The sequence below is a fragment of the Corapipo altera genome, unplaced genomic scaffold (genome assembly GCF_003945725.1).
Source record: "Corapipo altera isolate COAL_440 unplaced genomic scaffold, ASM394572v1 74, whole genome shotgun sequence".
NCBI classification, from domain to species: Eukaryota; Metazoa; Chordata; class Aves; order Passeriformes; family Pipridae; genus Corapipo; species Corapipo altera.
In genome coordinates this window covers 3059310-3077497 of record NW_020884934.1, presented here as the reverse complement: position 1 = coordinate 3077497, position 18188 = coordinate 3059310, and the positions used below count along the sequence as shown (strand labels likewise).

The following is an 18188-nucleotide window of genomic DNA, read 5'->3' as shown; positions in this document are numbered from 1 at the left end:
AGTAAGACTTGACTAAGCAGGCAGGAAAGAGGAGCTTTCCAGTTATCCCACTGCAATTCCCAACACTGATGCCTTACATGCTAATGTCTAGCAACCACTAAGGAGGCAGTCCTGCTCTTCCTCAACCATTTCTTTTATCCAGCCTTTCCCTCAGGTTCTGTCCCTGGTCACAGAGAGCAGAGATTGGAGCTGCCCCTCAGGAGGAAGCTGAAGATCCCACTGAGCTCTGACCCCAGGCTCTTCTTCTCCAGCTGAACATTCCAAGTGCCCTCAGCTGCTCCTCATGTGGCCCCTCCAGACCCTTCACCATCCTCATGTCCCTGCTCTGGACACTCTCCAGTAGCATTTGATCTTTCTCACATTGTGGTTCCCAAAACTGCACACAAAATGCTTATACCCTCTTCCTTCCCTTGCCATGGGCAAGGGATTTTCCTGTGGGCAAATCCAGAGGTAAAGGCACCTCCTGAGCTGCCCATTAGTTCTCTGTGGGCACAGCTGGAGGATGTGACACGCATTTGGTGATGGCAAATGTGTCACAACCTGACCACGAACACACCCATCCTTCATTGGTACCACTGCTGACACCTTACAGCTTCCAGAGCCCCCCTGCATTATCTGCCCAGTGCACTCAGAGTGCAGTTCCCCTCCCTCCCACCACGGAATTTACACACAGGGATCAACGGGGCTACACCAGCATGTAGCAAATGTGAATCCTCCTCCTGGTGATTTCCACACTGAGCCCAGTACCTTGGCTGCCCCCAGCAAACACCAGGGTGCTGTCACCCAGCTCAGGGGGGTTCTCCAGGCGACGTGGGGGTGGCTGCAGCAGCTTCTGCCCTTCCTCTATCTCGGGGTGGGTGCGCACGGTGAGACACAGCGCAGGCTGCATCAGGGCATCCTTCAGCAGGGCTGAGTCCAGCTCCTCAGCAGCTCTCTTGTTGATCTCCACAATTTCATCACCAGCTTTCAGGCCTGTGACAGAGAGGAACAGGTAAGACTCGCACGGCAATGCTCCCCACAGACATCAAGGAGCTCAGTCGGGTGTGTGTGAAGTGCCAGTGCCTGTCTAGACAAAAAGTAATAATTTATGACTGCAAATGTAGTAGAATTTGATGGACTTTTGTGAGATCTGTTGTCTGATTCCTCCCGTAGGAAGTCCCTCACAATGTACCCGCAACAAGATACCCCCTTTGTCTTCACTCTGCAAGGGAACAGCTGCTGTGCCACACACCTCCCTACATAACACATCACTCCTAAATAAACAGATACAGAAGGACAGTCGGACTTGTGAGGTACTGCACACAGGATGCGGGAAGGTTGGAGCAGCTGGGCTGGCTTGATTCTTGCTTTTAACTTTCTATATAAGCTTTTATTTGAAGTGGTCACTGAGGAGAAGGGAAAACATGTCCTGCTCTGCCAAAGGTGTAGGACTTGGCACCTCCAGGCCTACCAGTCCTACCGGGGTGTCCCCCCGGCCCTTCTTGAATCCCATCCCAGCACACGGATCTTCAAAAAGCAAGTCTGAGCTCTTGGTAAGTTAGTAATGGTTTTTTTCCAGCCTGATTTCAGGAATTATTTATAGCAGCAGCGGCACCCAAGGGAAAAGGGGATCTGCTGAGGAAACAGCTGACTCCTGCACATCCAGGGGCAAGGCAGCGATGCTGATGGACAACGTCAGCCCTCTGAGGGGATATGGGAAACCTGACCTTCCCCATGGCCACCTGGGCCCACTCTCTGACCAAACATGCTGCACCAGGGTTTAATCCTAAATAAACTTTAGGGTCAGGCAGGCAGCAGCAAGTCAGGGTGCACAAGTGTTTGCAGCCCTGGATGTTGGATCATCCTGGTCACCATCCTGGCATTTACAGGGATGAGAGCTGGAATTCACAGGGTCCAAGGTGAGCTGCCCTCGTGCCACCCAGTCCTCTGGCAGGAGAGCCATGCAAAGGATGAGTCTTGCCACCTTCAAAGCCTGGATGAGAGGCCAGACTCCATGAGCCTGTGCTGTGAGCAGAGCTCAGCTGCATCCTCCGGGAAACACGGTACCTACCCACATTCAAGGAAAAATGTGGAAGGGAGGAGGCTAAAGAACTTCAGCCTTCTCTAGGAAAATGGAGACCTTTCTAAATAGGTGTAATTGTGCCCAGAAACTGTAGCGTGGAGTGTGGTTTTGGAGAGAATAGAGTGAACTAGATAGAATAGCTACAAAGTAAATGGACTGTAAAATCATATTTGAAAGAAGGACCAAACAAGGCAAGTCAAGCATTTCACATTATTTCATTTATTCTACTTAGTGATTCTGTGGCACAGTAGTAGCACACTAATAGGTCTGCAACCATAAATATTGTATCTGGGGCTTCATTTACCCTCTGTAAACCTTGTTTTGAATTATCTGGGATAAAGCATCGTGTCTGTCTCAGTACAGTCAAGGACCTCAAACTCCAACAACAGAATGTCTCGCTAACGCAGACCAACAGAAGAAACAAAAAGATAAATCATAAAAATTACTAGAAGAAAGTAAAGTTTTCTAATTGGAGAAACAATTGGGAATGAAATGCTGTATCTCATCTGGTGAGACTCACTGTAGGAAGTGTAGTCAAATATAGACATGCATGTAAATAATGGGATGCAGAGGGAGTTTCCACCCCTGCTTTCAGTGAACTCGGGGGTATCTTGTCACAACATCCTGCCACGTGCTGTTCATACAAAAGTGGCTTTTCAGATCAATTCTGAAGAGCAACATAACCCTGAGTTCTCATCAGATGTTTTAGCACTCCAGCCCCACAGGAGGCAGTCTGTGTTCACACATCCATTCAAACTGTTCTTCAAACAGTAACTAAAAGCAGAACAGGGAAGCCCTGCTGAAACCCCCTCCACCCTCACCCTCACATTTGTTTTGCTCCCCACAGGAAGCCCCCAGGGTTTCATTTCCCTGTGGCAGGCTGGCAGAGAGCCCCCCAACCCCCTGCTCAGGGCTTTTGGCAGGATATTCATCCTGTTAGCCAGGGAATTGTACGGGGCCAACCCAGGGTGATGAGGGACAGGAAAGAGAAAGATGGTCTTGTCAAGCTTAACAAACACACACAGCAGCCTCCAGAACCACCTATGTGGTCTTCTGAAGTTGGGGTTAGAGGCCACAGCTGGGTGAAACCCCAGGCTGTTCCCCATGCCCTGACCACAGCTTCTTCCTTCCCCATTTTGCTGTCCCTGCACTGTGCCACTTCTGCCCCTCGCTCCCTGTCACATAAACCAGCTCCACCTGCCAGGGGGTCACAAAAACTGCCACAGCAGTTTTCTATCAAGCCAGGGAGCCGGGCTGGCTCAGAGTGCCAGAGTCAGCACAAGGCCAAGGGATGGAGCAGACCAGCTTTCGGAACAGCTTTTGGCAACAGCCAACTGCTGAATAAGCGCTGTGAGACCATATAACCTCTCGCCAAGAAAACCCTGAAGGTGTTTCTGAGGACTCTGCGTCTTCTCACTCCTCATGCTGCCCATGTTCTACTTCAAAATCTGGTTAGTTTTCAGCTGCCCAGCTCCCTGAGCAGCCCAGCCCATGCAGCAGCACGGGCACATCGGGAATGGCAATGAATGGGAAAAGTAGTGAGGGCATGGCAGTGTCAGGGCTGGCCTCAGCTTGGATAAAATGCAGCTAAACCATATCCTGCTCTATCGCAGGATAAGCTGGCAGCCCAGTTATCCCTGCTGGCTTCTGGTCCAAGCGTGGCCATGCTTACTGCAAAGGCTGGAAGCAGAACCAGAGGCAGCAATCCCAATCACTGGGAGCACTGTGATGCTTCTACTGTATTTGTTCATGCTGCAGTGTCTCACTTGAGAGGGCCTCTGCTCCTCTTTCTGGCTGGAAGGGACACGCTGACCCCGCTACACACACAGCAACTCCAAACTGAGAGGGTGACCGTGCACAGCACAGCTGATCCCAAGAGCAGGACAGCCCTGTATCCAGCACCAAAGGTTCTTCCCAGAAGTCCCTATTTGCTTTTGGACTGGGACCCTTGGTGTGTTTGTAAAGCTCCCATTCCTACAAGCTCATGGTCTACACCAGGATTAAACCAACAGTAACAAAACCACTTTGGAAAGTGTTTTACCTTTTTTGAAAGCTAGGCCTGTCTCCTTGACGCCGTTCACGTAGAGCCGACGAATCCCTTCTTCTTCCACGGAGGACAGAGAGAAACCTGGGAAGATACCCAGACAGCTGGTGAGGAAAAGCCTGTCCTAACAACCAGAGACACTACAGAGCAGGCTGTGCTTCCCTGCAGCGAGCAGTCGGGAATCCCTCCCTTCCCCTTTCCCTTAAATCTTTGTAGACATTACGGGAAAGTCAAACAATGAAAGCGGCTTGAACAAAAAACCTGAACTGAATTTCTGAGTTTATATATAAATCAACTACAGCCTCATTTGAGGATACCACAGCTGCAAAACATTGGAACAGACTTCCAATTCTGTCACCACAAAAGGTCTCTTCAGGAAGTTTTGGTGTCTGCAGACAAAAGCTGCACAGAGCTGTGGTTTGGGACACACACCGACAGCAGCTGGGAACGGGAGAGCTCTGGCTGATGTGCCACCCTGAACTCAGACAAGGCACACCACCTCCTGCTAAAGCACAGGGCTGACTTCTACTTTTTCAGATTCCTGGGCTGGACAAGTTGGTAAAAATGCTACTTTCTCTTTTCCCCTTTATTTTCAGCTGCTTATGGCACAAGCTGTTTTTTGCCAAGTCTCAGCTCAGTGCACATTTTGTGCTACACAAGAGACCCACAGAACAGCCTTATAGTGGAAGTACTGACACAGCCTTAATTTAAACAGAGCAAATGGTACTGTTACATTTTGTTTGGGTAACTTTCCTGCCATTTGTGTGTGACACTGTAAGATAACAACGTGTAAAGGAAATACAAGGAGCCTGGTTAAATGTGGGTTGTTTATTTACTGTTGAGAGTTATCTAAAGCAGAACATTTGCCTTTCTGAAACTTCACTGCTCCCTGAATGAGTGCAGGCAACCATTTGCTCTCTCTTCTTCTGACTAGAAAAACATTTACAAACCTCTGGGGGGAGTCTCTTGTTTGACATGGAATCAGCCACCAGCCAAGAGGTGCAGATGTACTGGGAGCCTATTCTGACCTTAGGATTCCCTTCAAGTTAATCCTTATGGCTGAGAGTTATTTTTTTATCCATCATATAAAAAAAAGGGAAGAAGAAAAGAGGGGGAAGAACGTGGCAGCCTAGAAGTGAGAAGCATATGGCCTTCCATGACTTACTGAGCTACTTGGAACCTGCATGTGAGCTCCTCAGGCTGAATCAAATGAAATTTGTGAAGCTCACTCAACACTCCAGCTTTGGCAGAAAGAAAACCCCTCAACTAAAAGAGCAGCTGTAAAATATAGTAGTTACTGGCTGTCATCACCACAAAGCCTACCTGGAAAACCCTTATCCAGAAGCATAGCAGAGCATGCCCAAGACAGCAGTTTGAGTCAGCTCAAATGATCAGTTCCCAATACCACCACCCTTCTGCAACTGAAATGCTGGTGTGAAGCCAAACACCACACAGGTAAAAAACCAGGCTGAGCTGCAGCTCACTGGGGCTTAACTGTGAGATCAGAATGCCCAAGCAGTCCCAAGCTCCACCTCTCCTATGGGGAAAGGCTGAGGGAGTTGGGATTGTTCAGCCTGGAGAAAGAGAAGGTGACCTAATTGCAGCCTTCAAGGACCTGAAGGGAGCCCACAAGAAAGATGGAAAGAGGCATTTCCAAGGGCCTGGAGAGACAGGACAAGGGGGAATGGCTTCAAACTGACAGAGGGCAGGGTTAGATGGGATATTAGGAAGAAATTCTTCCCTCAGAGGGTGGTGAGGCCCTGGCACAGGTTGCCCAGAGAAGCTGTGGCTGCCCTACCCCTGGAATGTTCGAGGCCAGGTTGGACGGGGCTTGGAGCAACCTGGGATAGTGGAAGGTGCCCCTGCCCTTGGTGGGGGGTGGGACTGGCTAAGCTTTAAAGGACCCTTCCAACCCAAACCATTCTGTGATTCTATGATTCCTCTGTGATCAGACCTCTGCCTCCTTCAATCTATCAGGTTTAAATGCACGTGTAGTTGCTTCTTAATTCATCCCCCAGTCCTACCCATAAATCCTGAGCAGTTATTCCTGGCAGAAAGGGTGTAAGGAGCAATTAAACATGTTGTGCTCAGCTTTAAGGGATGAGAGATGGGGAAGGATAAATGTTTTATTTCCACAGTTGTGGCAATGGCTGGATCTCAAACACAATTTGCAGCAGCAGCACGTCTGTCTCACAGCAGTGCCAGTGCTTTTGCTACCACCCAGATGAGAAACACCTCAGCCAAGTGTGTGTGTGTGTGTATATATGTGTGTGCAGTTTGTATATACACATGTATAGTAGGAATGCAGAGTTTCCATCTGGCTCAATTCCACAGGGGCTCCACACAAACACGTGTCCTGGCATCACAGGGGAGGAAGGGCAGGAGTGGGTGGAAGCAACAGCGATTGCATAAGCTGGCATTCCTGCCAAAAACATTATTATCAAACTGTGCATGGACTCTGAAACACAGGTGGGAAGAGATGGGTGGTGACCCAGACAGAGCCTTCTCTTCACTGCAAAGTTTTGATGACAGGAGAACAAAAGTCTGCAGCTCTGAGTGCTCGTGGCCTCACTGAACCAGCACAATACCTGAACAAATCCGCCTCCAGATAATCCCCTCAGCCCCCTGTGAGAGCCAGCTGCTGATAAACATGCCAGCACCTTCCTGGGACTTAGAGGAGCTGCAAACCACTGGTTCTTACTGCTGGTGCACCGTGATTTCTACCTGTACAGTCTTGGCAAAGAGGGAAAAAGTACCAGCCAAAGAGGCAATAATATACATGCCCAGGCATCAGCAACAGCATCCCACTGAGAGATCCAACACTGGCAAGGTCCAAAACACTGGCCACACACTCCACACTGGTGGGAGTAGAAACACTACAAAACATTCCCAGGTGGGCTTGCCCTGAGATGTGGTGTTGGAACAAGACGACCTTTAAGGTCCCTTCCAACCCAAACCGTTCCAGGATTGCATGATTTCAGCACCAGCTTGTCACTGTATGGACACACAGCACTGCTTCTAAGAGGAACAGACTACAGAAATTCCTCTGCCATTTAGAGGCAAAGTAAGTTTCACTATTTTCTTCCAGTGAGAGAAAATCCAGGTTTTTAGGGTGCTTTTAGCATTCCCTCCCCGCAGGGTCAGAGCCACTGCACAGCCACATCCCACGTCTCACAGGGCTGATCCCATTTCACAGGACATGACAGTGCATTTCACGGTCTTTCCCATTTATCACTTGGAAAAAAAAGAAGAAAAAGAAATAAACAGGAAATGCTACAACACCCCCAACACTCACAGTGCTTTAAGGCACAACATAATTATCAAACCTGGGGGCCGTCCCTTCACTGGTTAATACTTTTTTCTTAGGCCTTCAATATTCAAGCCACAGTCAGAGCCACTGCTTTGTAGCAGAGCTCAGCGTTCAACTGGCCTGCAGCTGCATAATAAGCAGTTTGGGGACTCAGAATTATTCTAGTCATTAAAACAGAATATTTAGATAAACAGCAAAAAGATGTAGATTGGCTTCCTGCAGGGTAGGCTGCAGAGATAACTTTAAAACACACCCAGAACTGTAATTGCCAGACCAAAGGGCAAACTCACCAGGCTGGAGGTCTGTAACCTGAAATACTTGAAAGCTAAAAGGAGTATGAACAACCTACATAAAGATGAGAGATTTTGCTGAAATTACACAGGGAGGACTTCCCCTGCTTTATGTCTTGTGCACAGATTGGTTGGATGTGTCAGGCGCTCCAGGCGTCCACGGGACATCCTTGACGGCTGGGGCCAGGCTCCCCCAGCCTCGGGAATGTTGGGGTGAGGCAGGAACCCACCTTGGCACATGGGGAAGGAGGTGGAAAGCCTGTCTTGGGACAGCCACAGACCTCGAGATGCCTCCCACCCACAGGGACACTCCCAGCAATGTCCTTGTCATGATGCTGGGTGGAAGGAGTGAAGGGGTGGGAAAGGTAGAAAGAGTGAGGGGGTGGGAAAGGTGGAAAGAGTGAAAGGGTGGAAAAGGCAAAAGGAGGGAGGGAGTGGAAAAAGTTGAAGGAGTGAGGGGGTGGAAAAAGTGGAAGGAGTGAGGGGGTGGAAAAAGTGGAAGGAGTGAGGGGGTGGAAAAAGTGGAAGGAGTGAGGGGGTGGGAAAGGCGGAAGAAGTGAAGGGGTGGGAAAAGTGGAAGGAGTGAGGGGGTGGGAAAGGTGAAAGGAATGAAAAGGTGGGAAAGGCAGAAGGAGTGAAGGGGTAGGAAAGGTAGAAGGAGTAAGAAGGTGGGAAGGGTGGAAGGAGTGAAGGGCTGGAAAAGGCGGAAGGAGTGAGGGGGTGGAAAAGGTAAAAGGAGTAAGAAGGTGGGAAGGGGGGAAGGAGTGAGGGGATGGAAAAGGTGGAAGAAGTGAAGGGGTGGAAAAGGTGGAAGGACTAAAGGGATGAAAAAGTGGAAGGGTGAGGAGGTGGGAAGGGTGGCAGGAATGAGGGGGTGGGAAGCCCTCCACTCTGCTGCCACTGCTCGAAGCCCCAGCGCCAAGCCCACATCAGGGCCCCCCTGAAGGCACTCCCGTGAGAGGTGGCAGCTGGCAGAGGATGCTGTTTGCCACCTACACCTTCCGTGGGTGGTGTTTTGGAGAAACTACAAGAACAAGCAAACATTTGTCCTTTCTGCCACCATAGCTCTCGTCGGAGAGCTGCACATCCTCCAGCTCCAGCACCGGGAAAAGCCGCGCTCGGCGCACCACGAATAAAACTGCTCTGCTCTGGGACAGGTGGATGCTTTCTGTGCAGGCTCAGGAATCAGATGTGCTCTTCCTTCTGTGCTCAGCAGACCTTTCAGGTGTATCAGTGAATAGCACTGGAACTGACTTGGGAGAAAAAGAAAAACGAGCCAAGGAGAAACTCACCATAAATATCGGAGGATGCATCAGACTTCTCAATTTGAATGTGCTGTGTGATTTTCTGACAGATTTCTATCTCTTTGTACAGCTGAACAGAAGAAAAACAAAAACACACACACAAAAGTATGTTACTGTGGGAGGACACATCAATTGAAATCGTTTGGAACAGCTTTTTAGTTTTTAATTACAGATGGAAAAAAGGCACCGTGGTCATTATTTATCAAACAGTTTTTCTCCACCTGTGTGAAGTGCATCAGTAGCATCACTAAGCTTTGCTGTTAGAATACAGCTAAAGAAAGGGAAGCAGTGTTTTACTACCATCATCACAACAGCAAGGGTACATCTAATTCCCTCAGTCAGTAACATTTTGAGTGCAATTTCCCAATTTATGGGTAGTGATAATTTAATATTTTTCTATTATTTTAATGAAGACATTGCATGAATTCAATTATGAAAGAGTATTAAACTCACAAGAAGAGATTTTGTTTCTTAAATACATTTCCTCATTGTCAGAGGACAATTTACTATGTCTTAGCATGACATTTCACCTTTTACACCTCAGTGTTTATTTGTAACCAAACAAAGCCCCCAAGTCTTTGAAATGGTCATTAACATCCTTCCTGGGAGCCCAGCACAAATTCACACTTAGGTAAGAGCCCAGAAGCAGAAGCCCCTCCACCCAGGTGCAGTTCCCTCTGCCTTTCAGCACTTAGGTACCAAACCACCCCTTTGTCTTCAGAAAAAACCATACCCCAGGTGAATGAGAGCCCACAGGTGAATATTAATTCTGCTTCCACGCTGCTGTGAGTGTCAAAAAAAAGCAATTCACAATAATTAACATTTTGAAACCAAGTGACATCAGCGCTTGGACTGAAGTATGTAAACCATTCCTTTAAAAAGAAGAGGAACCTAAGTTTCCCTAATAAAAATACAATTTTATTTTATTTCCTTCTTCTATCAGCACTTACACATCTGTTCAGCTGCAAAAATCAGGTGTTACAGAACAGCTCGTGGAAGTAACTCCAACTTTCTCATGAAACAAGCACACACATACAAATGTGTGTTGCTTTAATATTAGTACATTAAACATAATCCTGCAGCACTCATCTATCAGCACTTACACAGTCCCAATGACTGATTTTGGGGTTAATTTCATTTTACCAGAACAAACAATAAGTGGTAACTATGTCAATCCTACATCCTCTGAACACAAGACAAGTCACTAAAGTCCTCCCAGGCAAGGAAAGCTAAAATCTGTCTCCTCTGAGTTTTAATTTTTCCCAACTCTATTTCACTTCCCAGTCTTAGCACTCCACTAGCACTTTCTCACACTTTTTTTTTTGTTGCTGTTGTTAACAGTGTTAATGGAAAATCCCAGAATTTCTTTGCTAAATGAACAAAAGCCCCCATAACCAGCAAAGTTTTACTTTTTTATAAATAAAACAGCCACCAGTGAAAAGGACTTTAAAAAGCTTTACAGCATGCATGTGTAAAAATCACAGTTAAAGCATGACACTAATCCTGTTTGGTCTTTTTTTTTAATCTCTCATGGCAAAATTCCTTTGAAGTCTGCTTTTGAGATGAATGAGATGAAAACAGCCAACTGAAGCAATTAAGAAAGTATATTCTCACACATAACTCCTGAGCTTTTTAACCTCCATGTTTACCTTCCCATTAAGAAAAATACAACAAAAAAAAGAACACAAAACCCCACCAAATCAAAAAAATCCAACAACTTGTGTATTTTCCCCCTCTTTAAAAATCAAATGACTGTGACAACAAGTGCTCAGGCCTCAACACTGTGTCTTTAAAACCCCCATGGACAATATGAGCAGCAGGAAAAGACAACCTTGAGGGAAGTTAAGCTTAAATGTGTGACTTTCACACATTACCTGTGGCTGTTCCTCCTCTCTCTCCCCCACACAGACACATAACAGCACAAACATAAGCTAAACACCAAGGCAAGATGAAATGTTTGCAGAGATTACTGTAGGCCAATTTGCTATGGTCTGCAAAGCACCATAATTGCAAGCTAAAAAGCATAACTCTGTGTTACACAATGCCAGATAAACACTAATTAACAGCGTCCTATCAAGTGCCATTTAATTTTGCCCAGTGGGTTGCATTACCAGTTCATAGATCTCCTCCTCTGGCTTTGGTACATAGAACTGGAGCTGGTTCTCCACGAGGAATTTGAGCCGCAGGTAGTGAGCAGAGACATCCAGCTGGTGGGTCTGCAAGAGACAGGGAACAGGCTTCAGTGGGGAAAAAAAATGCCTTAATCACCTTCCCAGAGAGTGGCCTGACCCTCACAGGCACAAAACTGCCCCAGCACCACCTTCCACCACGACCTGAATAAGACCCTGGACCTCCTCTTCTTCCCCATGAATGAGCATCCATTCATTTATTTCCCAACTGAGCAGGGTGTTGAGGGCACTCTGAGCAGCCCCTGCTGACCTGGCAGTTCTGCTCCCTCCCAGGATACTCCAGAAATAATCAGAAACCTCAGAGTACACTTTGAATAAAAGCAAACTGTAAAAGGATATTTCAAATCACAAGGAGGTAAATAAATGTTCTGCTAACAGAGAAAAATGTAGCAGGAAAGCTGTTTTCTGTTTGGTTTGAGTTTTTTAGTGTCTTTATAATATAGTGTGTAAGTAGGATGTGGTAGATTTCAAGCAAGGTTAATAAAAAACAGAAAATCTGCATGTCCTCTAAATTCAAACCAGCCCAGGAAACACTGGTGTTATAGGGCTAAAAGAAGCCAAGAGTTGCATCCTGGATTACATCCCAGTGGAAACAGGTCACACCATTTTAATGAATTAGTTATAATTAGCTGAGGATAGAGCATTTGGTCTGGGAGATGTTAATGACCTTTTCTCAGCATGATTAATAAGCTTGATTTAAGCAGAGGTTAATGCAGTGTGTAATCAAAACACATTAGAATTATGATAAACACAAAGGATGTCATTCAGAAGTTACTTTCAAAGTTCATAAACTGTTGGCTACACCTAATGAGAAACCCCAAAGTGATTCACCCATACAGGAGGCAAATTCTCCTCACTGTCACTTCTGAAATCCCATTATTAAATGCTTTTATACATCAGCCTTCTCATTTTATAGCAAGAAACTGCCAACCTTTCCCAGGTTGTGCTAACAACAATGGCTCATCTGAAAATTCATGCAAGAACTTCGTTATTGCCTGTTTATCATGTTTTTTTAAAGCCTGGATTATCCAGTGCAAGCCAAGATGATGATACACCAGCACTCAGCTGAGTGATCACAGGTGATGAGTAATGTACTCCAAGGGGCCTGTGGAAAAGATCCCAGAGTGACCCTTCAGCAAACAGAGGATGGTGAACGCTTTGGAAAGTCTAGATTAGCCCAGGAATAAAAACAGCTACCAATACTAATAATTAAAAAACCCAAACAAACCAGACCTATTGCTGCACTGTACAGTGCTACATTCAAGTATTTCCTATTCAAAGATCAAATTATCTTTGTATGAAATCAAGTATCTGAAATGAAATAACCTCCATAATCCAGGCAAATTCCTAGTTAATTAAATAAAGAATCTGAAATCTATCGAGGGCCAAAAGAAAAACAGCTGAATGTAGGAGACCCTTACTCTCTCTCCTTTTTTCTTTTTTTTTTTTCTCTCTGGAAAGCATTTTGAGTGCTTTGCTCATTGATTAATGCTGGTTTCACTAGTTTTCTCTCTTCCTGACACATGTACAAGCACCCCAGAAATTAAAAGGAAGCAGAATTGGCTTTAAGGGTTCAGAAATGACACAGAGGAGTCCTAGATTCCTTTCTGATCAGCTTAGATATAAACTGAGGAGTGCCTTGCACACCATTTAAAAACATACAGAAGAGACATAAACCCACTGACTGCACACCCACATCTGGGGGGAGAAGTCTCTGTTAAGTCGCTCTGAAAGTCTCTGTTAAGTCGCTTCAGCCATTTACAGCAACACCAGTGGGGAAAAAAATGCTCTGTGGAAAAACCATAGTAGCAGAGAAAGGAGCCAGGCAACCTGGCAGCTCCTGCTGCCACCACAGGGCATCTTCTCGGGGTCTCCTGTGCCAAAGCTCTTGTACATTTGCTGCATTTCACAGAATCAGGGAATCACAGACTGGTTTGGGTTGGGAGGGACCTTAAAAATCATCTCATTCCATTCCCCTGCCGTGGGCAGGGACACCTTCCACTATCCCAGATTGCTCCAGGCCCTGTCCAACCTGGCCTTGGACACTTCCAGGGATGGGGCAGCCATAGGTTCTCTGGGCCAGCACCTCACCACCTTCAGAGGGAAGAATTTCTTCCCAATATCCCATCTATCCCTGCCCTCTGTCAGTTTGAATCCATTCTCTCTTGTCCTGTCACTCCAGGCCCTTCTGAATAGTCTCTCTCCACTGGTTTTGTTGGCTCCCTTCAGGTCCTGGAAGGCCACAATCAGGTCACCCCAAAGCTTCTCTTCTCCAGGCTGAACAATCCCAACTCTCCCAGCCTTTCCTCCCAGCAGAGCTGCTCCATCCCTCTGATCCTCTTGGTGCCTCCCTGGACTCTCTCCAGCAGCTCCATGTCCTTGCTGTGCTGTTCCCCAGGGCTGGAGCAGCTCTGCAGGGGGGTCTCACCTGAGGGGGCAGAGGGGCAGAATCCTCCCCTTCCCTGCTGCCCACGCTGTGGGGATGAGCCCATCAGGCCAGGCTGGTCAGGTAGAGCTGTGCCAACCCCTCCATGGCACTGAGCAAAGCCCAGGGTGGGCAGAGACCCCCACCCACAGTCAGGTATGCGCGTCACATCCAACAGCGACTCTGAACGTCCTTCCCTTGCAGAGGAGACCCAAAGGGATGCTTTCCAGCCTGCCCCAGGCTGGCAGAAATCACCACCTGCTGTAGAGGGACAGGAATTTATCCAGTCTGGAGCCTCCAGGCACTGGGCACAGGCCAGGAGCTGCCTTAGCTCAGCCACCCCAGGCAGAGCAACAGCATCTGCTAGAGAGGCCATGGGATAAAACACATATTTTGAGCCACCCATTTCTTCCAAGAAACACCATCAGCTGAGGTGGATGCCATCAATGCACTACACTGCAATCCCACCCAAGTCAGGAATGAAAACCATCACCGTTAAAGCTGTGATGGTGCAGCCCATGGGTCACCCCATTTAGTTAATTGACATCCTCACAGCTGCCCCAAGGCTTTGTCTACCTCAGAATTTGACATTAAAGTGTCTCAAATAGGGGCACGATTTTCTACTGAAGTGAAAGGAAAAGGTCCCTGTAAGTGGACACAGCCAGTCTGCCCTAAAAGCCAAACCATTAACCCACTTTTTTGTTGCTAGGAGCTGCATCCATATGTGGGAAGGTGGGAGTAAAAACAGGGCAGCTTTAATGATATGAATATCCTTTTGAGACCACCCAAAATACCTTTTAGCAGTCCAAATAAGCTGCTTGGTTTATTTATTTCTCTCCTAATAACTCTGGCTATGTCTGGACTAAATTAAGCAGCAAACCCAATTTAAAACACAACCCCACAGCTTAACCAAGGTGCTCTTGCATAAGAATTTCCAGCCAGGGGTTTGATCAGATTCAAAAGGATCAAGTGCCGTCATTCAAAAGGATCAAGTGCCGTCATAGGCTGGCACACAAAGCCCAACTGCTCCCCCGTTTGGGCTCCCTTCTAGTCAAAGAGAGGGACAGGAATGTTCTTTCAGCAACACAGAAACACAATAGCCACCCCACTCTGGCTTTACATTCCAGCCCAAGCTTTTCCAGCAGGAAAACACCAGCTCAAAATCAAAGTAAGCTCACAGAGCAGCAGGCTCAAGTAACTTCTCAAGAGACTTTGAGCACAAATCCAGAGACCTTGGGGGAATCTGCTTCTTGCCCCTCACGCAGGTCTACTGGAACATGTAAACTGTGAGGGAAAAAAAACCTTTTCTTGCCTCTCAACTTTTTATGCAGTCAAAGGACTAAGTGCCATGTAATCTTCTGTTCCTGGTTTTTGGTGTTATTATCTCCGTACTGGTTTTTGCTGTTATTATCTCCATACTGGCTCTGCCTAAATCCATACACAATGTGTGAGTTTCCACTCAATTTTAAGACATACTTTTATGCAAATGTTAGTAATACATATACACACCTTCACACTGTATTATCACAGAATCACAGGATGCTTAAGGTTGGGAGGGATCAACTATTTCCTATCATCCATAGAAAAGCAATTTAACTCATATACACTGACTTTCCCTGCCTGCCAAGTGATGCTATTAGTTAAATCTTAGGAGAAATCTTTTGAGATACCACTCTAAAATATGCTTTAAACACTCCTCCCACCAATCCTGAAATCATGAAAGTGTCACAAAGCATCCTCCAAAGCCTAACTCGCTGTACAATAACAAGCAGCAATGTTAGCATAAGAACACATTTTCTACAATGACTTGAGTGCACTTAATGTTCTCCAACAGAATAATCAAGCTCAGTTTAACAGCACAGATAGATTTAACCACATCCACAAACATGAAGAGGTTTATATGAAATGTAGAGCTTGAAATGTTTACTGTACCAGAACTTGACTGGTTCTCAGATGGCAGATGGCAAACTGATGTGAAATGATGTGGATCAGATATTAAAGGGGAAAAAATGAGCTGAATGCAAGAGACAGAAGAAAGAGATTGATTATTAAATGCTACAGAAAAGAAGGCATCCATCAGTGTTTTCCAGGCTGAAAACTCTTACAGAAAGGAAAGAAACAGATAACAGCTCTTCAAAAACACTCACCCACCTCCCCTTCTTCTTATAAACCCCCACCCACCACAACAAACACACAGTGAGATACCAGATCCTCAGCAGGCACCTACTGGAAGGAGTGGAGCTACACCAGCTTACTCCAGCTGAGGATCTTCTCCCCCAGAGTTAATCGCTCTTACCCAAGGGAAAACATAAATCCTAAAAATAAATCATTACTAACAATGTGTCATCCAGCTTCCCTGTTATGTCTCTCTCCAAAAATGTCATCTTTTCCTGAACACAAAACAGAGCTTTCACAAACTCTTGAACAGCACACCTGGCAAAGAGATGAGTGCACTGTGTAATTACTGGAAACAAACGCCTTTCTCTCACCTTCCCTCTCTTTGGAAGCACATGCAACATGTTCTAAAAGCTCTCAAAGTTAAGTTCTCAATAGTAATAAATATTTTCTTTTCTTTTGCTGTTGTTGCTGTACAAAGCAGCCTCACTTTTCAGAGCAGCACGTGAGACGAGTCGGGTCTCGCTCCCAGGCAGAGCAGAAAACACACATTATGTAGCTGCCAGATCTGAAAGCCTGTATTTAATTTGTCAAAGTTTCCAACTCTTTAGAGATGTAACTCTTTTTAATGGCCAAATGTCTCTGATACTTCATCTGGCAGAGAAATCCAGGTGGTTTTTCTTCCGCCCCCCGACTCAAAAGCAGATAAAAGCCTTCCTCTCTCCCCTCCTGCCACCCACACGAGGCAAGTCTGACTGCAGTGCAGGCAGCAAACACAGGCGCCTTCTCCTACTCCTGGTGCTGCTGCTTTCCCCAGTGCCAGCCAGAGGGGAAGGAAGGGGGAATGGCACATGGGAACAGGCCACCCTGGCACCTGGGAAGGGGTGAGATCACCTCACTCGCCTGGCAGAGGAGGGAACGGGCCGTGGGAGGGGCGGCAGGGGTGGGGACAGCAGGGTGGCCAGGTGGCTGCACTGCTACGGTGTGGGGTGTCCAGCAGGCTGGGAGCCAGGGTGTTGGGGGTCCCACACACAGCTTGGTCTCCACTGGAGAGGTGGGTGGCCCCTGACAGGCAGCAGCCAGGGTGTGCAAGCACTCAGAGGCTCTTGCACAGCAGTCCGAGTGGGAAAGGCAAAACCGAGCCTGCCTGTCCCTGCACCCGTGCCAAGCTCAGCTCCAGCTGCAGGAAATTCTCTGCTGCAGTCCCAGCACGGCCATTTCAGTATAATTCATGTTCTTCATCTAACACAGAACTGATCTCCCAACACAGAACAGTGCTGAAGCTCCACAGAAAGGGCTCAGGGTCACAGGTATCTCACCCCACTCCAGGGCACACTGGCAGCCTTTACCTTGCAGATCATCTCCAGCACGTCCCTCGTGGTGTCCCCAGGACGGATGACGGTCAGGGCAGGCTGGTTGTTGGGCAGGCAGAACCACGAGGGCGTGAAGTACTCGTGAACCCAAATGTCACAGTCGGGGTTGTGCTGATGGACACTGCTCAGTGCCACTTCTTTCTCCCTCTAAATTACAGACAAAGTCAATGATGACTCTCCCAGCCAAACGCAACTCCCTCTTCATCAATAACAAGTGTGAGGAGGAGCATTATGTGCTGTATCAAAGAGCCCTCTCAGAGAGAAGATGTTTTCTTCATAAGCCCAGGCTGAAGGCTTGTCTGGGCAGGAACCTGCAGTTTTCCCTGAGCAGAAGAAAGTGTGCCTTTCCATGCCACCCACACAGCTACACTGGTGTAATGTGCTTCTCCTGGGATTTCACCCTATGGCTGCTGGGAATGCTAGGAATGCAACAAAAAATAACAGGGATAAAAACATATTTAAATTGAAAACTGAAATGCACTGTGTTTCTGGGTAAACCAATCCGAGGCCAACAAAACTGTTGTAGGTACTGCAGTTCCTATACCTGGAAATGGCAAAATAGCAAGTCTTAGCATTTATTTTGAATTTACTGCCTTTTATACACCTGAGTTGCACTCCAAGCTATAAATCCCTGGGAAGTGATAGGAGCTACAGAATCCCTGTTTACTGCAAGTGGGCTCATGTGGCTAAACCCAATATCCACTACATGAAGAATGTGCCTCAGCACTGTGTTAAGGTTGTTTTACAGCTGACTTTCTCTGGGGAAAGAGAAAGTAGCTGCAAGTGGGGCTGCAAATGCAGGAAGTCACGGAAGCAAATGCAGAAGCTCAGGGAAGCACTAAACAGAGAAAACCCTGTGCTTCATAGTCATACCAAACCTTAATTATGACAACCCCATATGGCACCAAAAGGAGCCATTTTCCTGAGTCAGAGACATCCAGGTCCTCCTGTGGGCAGGCATTTCCCTGGCTAACAGACCTCTGGGTCTGGTACCTCCAGCTGCCCTTTTGGTCGTGGGCAACCAGCTCAAACCCTCCCAGAGAAGCTCCAAGCCCTCCAGAGCACAGAAGGTCCTC

General features: G+C 47.1%; 1 protein-coding gene across 9 annotated transcripts in view; it reads right to left on the bottom strand.

Annotated features, from left to right (window-relative positions):
* Positions 1 to 18188, bottom strand: part of TIAM1 (T cell lymphoma invasion and metastasis 1) — a 164342-nt gene that overhangs the window by 33158 nt on the left and 112996 nt on the right. For all 9 annotated transcript variants that reach the window (XM_027660024.1, XM_027660023.1, XM_027660031.1 and 6 more), the window contains 5 exons: positions 17089 to 17259; positions 11122 to 11226; positions 8999 to 9080; positions 4104 to 4190; positions 748 to 972 (listed from right to left, as the gene is read on the bottom strand). In XM_027660024.1, coding sequence (XP_027515825.1) covers positions 748 to 972; positions 4104 to 4190; positions 8999 to 9080; positions 11122 to 11226; positions 17089 to 17259 — 670 coding nt within the window. The remainder of the gene's footprint in view (positions 1 to 747; positions 973 to 4103; positions 4191 to 8998; positions 9081 to 11121; positions 11227 to 17088; positions 17260 to 18188) is intronic.